The sequence below is a fragment of the Oncorhynchus gorbuscha genome, linkage group LG06, assembly GCF_021184085.1.
Source record: "Oncorhynchus gorbuscha isolate QuinsamMale2020 ecotype Even-year linkage group LG06, OgorEven_v1.0, whole genome shotgun sequence".
NCBI lineage: Eukaryota > Metazoa > Chordata > Actinopteri > Salmoniformes > Salmonidae > Oncorhynchus > Oncorhynchus gorbuscha.
In genome coordinates, this window is record NC_060178.1 from 59,098,165 (window position 1) to 59,104,164 (window position 6,000).

The 6,000-nt window shown below is 42.8% G+C and overlaps 1 protein-coding gene across 4 annotated transcripts in view; it reads left to right on the top strand.

The window, feature by feature from the left end:
* The window catches only part of LOC124038160 (tetratricopeptide repeat protein 7A-like), a 47,731-nt gene extending 42,719 nt beyond the window's left edge, over positions 1-5,012 (top strand). For all 4 annotated transcript variants that reach the window (XM_046353672.1, XM_046353673.1, XM_046353674.1 and 1 more), the window contains exon 21: positions 3,536-5,012. In XM_046353672.1, the coding sequence (XP_046209628.1) occupies positions 3,536-3,754 (219 nt within the window). In that variant the 3' untranslated portion in view covers positions 3,755-5,012. The remainder of the gene's footprint in view (positions 1-3,535) is intronic.
* The last annotated feature ends 988 nt before the right edge of the window (positions 5,013-6,000 follow it).

Below are 6,000 nucleotides of genomic sequence, written 5' to 3' on the forward strand. Positions count from 1 at the left end.
TTATGCTGCTGGACTCTGGAGACACACAGAGAGAAGTTTTAAAGAGACATGTCACGCTGGGCTGACCACTACTGCCCTCTCACACAGCCACACACACCGACACAAAGTAACACATAGGGTGCAGTCATCCTCATCACACAAACATCCCATCCTTTCTGGAAATGCCTCTGGCTGCAATCACCTGACACGCCTGTGCAAAGGAAGAGTTGGGACAAACAGGAGCTTTAACTAGCAACATCTCATCCTCTTAGGCAGCTGGACATGGCTTCCCCTCCCCTGTTTTTCTGTGTCCCATTAAGACCCAAATGTGCACTTTAGTGCCCCTCTGACACGCTATGTCTAGTGTCAGAGGGTTCTCATGAGCTGTGTTCAAATACTCATACTACCCACACTAACCATACTATTTGTGACGTGAATTGAGTATATAGTATGCTTATTGGTCATAGTATGGATATAGTTAGTATGCCAAATGTTCCCGGAAGTCGTATTAAATTTGCCAAAATATGAAGTATACAAGCAGAGGACACTATTTCCGTATTTTAGGGCCCATAATGCAATTCTTCGGGAAATGGGCGTGGCTTCACCTCGTTTTCAAATTTGATTAATTGCTTTAACTAATTATGACAAATGTTTTTTTTTTAATTGAGCAATGTAATAAAGTAATTACTTTTCAATTAAGGTACCTTACACGTTATGTTGGCTGACAATTTGTTAGCTACGATGTTCTTACGAACCACATAGCATATCATTACAGCAGTATGTACCGGTATGTTAGCTAGCTACCTAACGTTAGTTGGCTACTTATACAGCAAACGTGCCAATCACCACCTTCCGGAGACACCTGAAACCCCACCTCTTTAAGGAATACCTAGGATAGGATAAGTAATCCCTCTCACCCCCCCCTTAAGATTTAGATGCACTATTGTAAAGTGACTGTTCCACTGGATGTCATAAGGTGAATGCACCAATTTGTAAGTCGCTCTGGATAAGAGCGTCTGCTAAATGACTTAAATGTAATGTAAATGTGCCAGAATATTAACTATAGGCTAGCTAACTAACTACCCAATGTTTATTGACTTGGTTATTCCCGTCATTCTTAGCTAAATGGTATAGTCATGTGCATTCTCCATGACATTCGGGTGCTTTCGTAAATTCGCTCTGGCTATCTACTCCGATTTCAGTGCACTCTCATCTGAGTGTACCAGAGCGCAGAATAATTAATTTACGAGCGCTCAACATAGGTTGAATGGCCGGTGTCAGTTAACGCCGGCAAAAAAGCGTAATTAAAACAGTTTGTGTGGATAAAATGAAAACTGCCTAACCAGCTCTGCTTGGGCGAGTAAAAGGGTCAGTGGTCACTCTCTTTTGTGTCCGGAAGAAGCTAGCAAGCTAGCCGACGTTAGCTTAAGTGCTTGACTGCCGTTTGTAAAGTCAGAACGCTTAACCTCTTGCTCCTACCTGGCACGCAGGCGTCCCATCTAGAGCTCTGGAAATGCAAATGCACTACACTAAATGCTAATACTATTAGTTAAAACTCAAACGTTCATTAAAATACACATGCATGGTATTGAATTAAAGCTACACTTGTTGTGAATCCAGGCAACAAGTCAGATTTTTAAAATGCTTTTCGGCGAAAGCATGAGAAGCTATTATCTGATAGCATGTAACACCCCAAAAGACCTGCAGGGGACGTAAACAAAATAATTAGCATAGTCGGCGCTACACAAACCGCACAAATAAAATATAAAACATTCATTACCTTTGACCATCTTCTTTGTTGGCACTCCTAGATGTCCCATAATCACTATTGGGTCTTTTTTTCAATTAAATCGGTCCATATATAGCCTAGATATCGATCTATGAAGACTAGCGTTTCATAACGGAACGTCATTTTTTTAAATTCAAAAAGTCGACGATAAACTTTCACAAAACACTTCGAAACACTTTTGTAATGCAACTTTAGGTATTAGTAAACGTTAATAATCGATCAAATTAATCACGAGACGAAGTGTTTTCTATAGGGGTCCGTCTTGAAATACTGTCCGTGTATTTTTCAACCAAAATATCCGGTCGGAGACCTGAAGAAAAAGCCTGTCTCTTGTTCGTTTGACCAAGAAACAAAGAATTGGCAAATGACAAGACTGTTGACATTGTGTGGAAGCTGTAGGTACTGCAACCTCAGCCCTATTTAATGTCTTTCGCCCATAACAATGGGTTGAAGCGGCGGATGGATATATTTTTCCACTTTCAGTGATCAGATTTTCCTGCACTTATCAATGAAACGCACGTTCTGTTAAAGTTACAGCCGTGATTTAACCAGTTTTATAAACGTCTGAGTGTTTTCTATCCACACATACTAATCATATGCATATACTATATTCCTGGCATGAGTAGCAGGGCGCTGAAATGTTGCGCGATTTTTAACAGAATGTTTGAAAAAGTAGAAGGTCGACTGAAGAGGTTAAATCAACCCTACTCCTCGGCCAGAGCGCTCTGAGAGCGAAACGCTCTGAATTTACAAACTGAAAATCTGACAACACTCTGAATTTACCAGCGCACTCTGGCACTCCAGGTTGAATTTAAGAACACACCCGAAGTCCTGAAATGTCTAACTAGTAATTTGTTACGCTAACTAGCTAGCAAGAGTTTGCATAGCAACAGCATCAACTTCCGGTTGACCGGCGAAGTGCTAGTACGCTCAACTGAAAGGATACTGTTCCATTTACAGTACTAAAATGACCTAGTAGTATTGTAATGGAGCAGGTCTCGAACCCTCGACCCTCTAGCCCGAAGTCCGGCGCGCTATCGACTGTGCCGCAAAAGCATGCTCATCCGGGAAGGTCGATTTCCAGCTTATATACTCATTAAGTATGTCGTATGGTATTCAAACACATCTATGGTTTAGATATAGCCAAAGCTATATCCAAAGTTACAGATGTAGGATCTTAATTTAAACCAGTTTGCTACAGCAGGAAAATAATCCTGCAGCAACAGGAAATGTGAATTATTATTATTATGTGGATTATAATTAATGGACATTTTTAGTAGGGGTTGATACATGTTTCATAAGATCAAATCAAGTCTGACATTTTTAAAGTGGAAATTACACATTTTAGAAACTTTTTTAAATCTTGACTACACCACAAGTTTGCATTTACTGCAACAAAAGAGTGATCAAAATAAGATTTTACACCTGTAAATCTCTGTCTCTCTGTAATCTCTCAATTACTTATGTAACAGTTTAACTTTAGACCGTCCCCTCGCCCATACCCGGGCGCGAACAAGGGACCCTCTGCACACATCAACAACAGTCACCCACGAAGCATCATTACCCATCGCTCCACAAAAGCCATGGCCCTTGCAGAGCAAGGGGAACCACTACTTCAAGGTCTCAGAGCAAGTGACGTCACCGATTGAAACGCTATTTAGCGCGCACCACCGCTAACTAGCTAGCCGTTTCACATCCGTTACACTTATCCCCCATTCAAACTCACCTTTCATCACTTCACCTCCTCCTGTTTCCTGCCTTCCTCAGGGCCAGTTGTTGGTGCGGTGTGGGCGTGTGGGTCTGGGGGAGAAGGTGCTGCGGGATGCTGTGCAGGCCCAGAGCACGTCCCATGAGGCGTGGAGCGGCCTGGGGGAGGCCCTGCAGTCACAGGGCAGCAGCCAGGCTCCAGACTGCTTCCTCACAGCCCTGGAGCTGGAGTCCTCCTGTCCCATCAGGCCCTTCACCATCATACCCCGCGAGCTGTGAGGAGCAGACAGAGGGTACTACTGTATTACATACTCACATACATATATATACACACACACACACACACACACACACACACACACACACACACACACACACACACACACACACACACACACACACACACACACACACACACACACACACACACACACACACACACACACGCACGCGCGCATGATCATTTACACATGCAAATTGGTGCAATATATCTTCTCTTGCCCTATTTCACTCTTTTTGCTCTCTATCTCTCCTCCCTTCCCCCTCTCCCTTTTATCTACTCTCTTCATCTTTATCTATGTCTATGCACTCATAATAATCGCTCACATGCACTCATGGACAAGTCAAGTGTATGGTGACACTGTTATACAGACCGTATACACCCACTACACTGTTATACAGACCGTACTCATCCACTACACTGTTATACAGACCGTACATATCCACTACACTGTTATACAGACCGTAATCATCCACTACACTGTTATACAGACCGTAATCATCCACTACACTGTTATACAGACCGTAATCATCCACTACACTGTTATACAGACCGTAATCATCCACTATACTGTTATACAGACCATATACACCCACAACACTGTTATACAGACCGTAATCATCCACAATACTGTTATACAGACCGTATACATTCACTACACTGTTATACAGACCGTATACACCCACTACACTGTTAAACAGACCGTAATCATCCACTACACTTTTATACAGACCGTAATCATCCACTACACTCTTATACAGACCGTAATCATCCACTACACTGTTATACAGACCGTAATCATCCACTATACTGTTATACAGACCATATACACCCACAACACTGTTATACAGACCGTAATCATCCACAACACTGTTATACAGACCATATACACCCACAACACTGTTATACAGACCGTATACACCCACAACACTGTTATATAGACCATATACACCCACAACACTGTTAAACAGACTGTATACACCCACTACACTGTTAAACAGACCGTATACACCACTACACTGTTAAACAGACCGTATACATCCACTCTCAGGGATCATTCCTATAGTATCATTCCATTTTATTCTCATTTACTGAGAGCCTTCAGCCTTTGTATGTAACTGACATAATCCATTATGTTCAAATCACTGGTTGTTTGTATTGTATATTTCTGTATTATTAATATTATGATTCATTGTGTGTGTGTTGTTTTAAATGCATTTGTCCATCTTTGTCCTCATAAACAATGACTTAAATCACTGTGGGATTGTGCATCTTCATCTGTCTTGTCACTTGTGACTAATCTTCATCACTTCCCAGTGCCTAACCACATTAATATGGGCAGTGGGACTCGAGCTGCTATCTTATGTAATACTGCCAGCGCAGTTACTGCCATGAAACTCACAACCCCCTCTCTTTCTCCTCTCTCTCACTACCTCCTCTCTCCTCTATCCTCTTTCTCTCTCTGTATCCTCTCTCTCCTTTCTCTCTGCTCTCCCTCGCCATTGCTGTGTCTCTCTCTATCTCTCACTCCCTATCCCTCCCTCTCTCTCCTCTTTCTCCACCTTATGTGATGTGGCCTGGTTGCCTAGCAGCCATCCCGTGTTTGAGTAACGGGGGAAGCGGAGAGATATCTAGTCTGTTTGGCAACATAGGCTGCTGTAATCAATGGCTCTGTGTTCTACATTGATTTCTGTTTCAAGAAGAAGCATCCCAGTCCCCTCTCTGCATGCACAATTTATTAACCCTTTCACACCCCACGATAGAGTTATGACTAAAGCGTATCAAAGTCTTTCTGTTTCACACAGGCCTACTACACATGATCAAAAGCCACATGCATGTCTGTATTTTATGTTGATGATAGATCACCCACTGTCACTATTGTCTTCCAATCCCTGTCTCTACTACTTCCATTACCCTCCACCACTCACTCCCCCTGTCCATCCCCTCATTAGCCCGTGTGTGACACCTGCGCCGGGCTGGTGTATGGAAGATGAATGGCCTAATCCAGGGGTTTTCGAATCTCTCCTCGGGGACCAGCAGACATCTCACTATGTTGTTGTAGCCTTGAACTAGTTCACCTGATTCACCAGTCAAGGGCTTGATAATTAGTTGACAAGTTGAGTCATGTGTCAGCTTGAATAGATCAAATAGATGGAATGGCTGGTGGACCCCAAGGAGAAGTATAAAAAGCCCTGGCCTAATCCGTGCGGATGTGAAGTGATCTATAATGTAGCTCAGTCAGGAC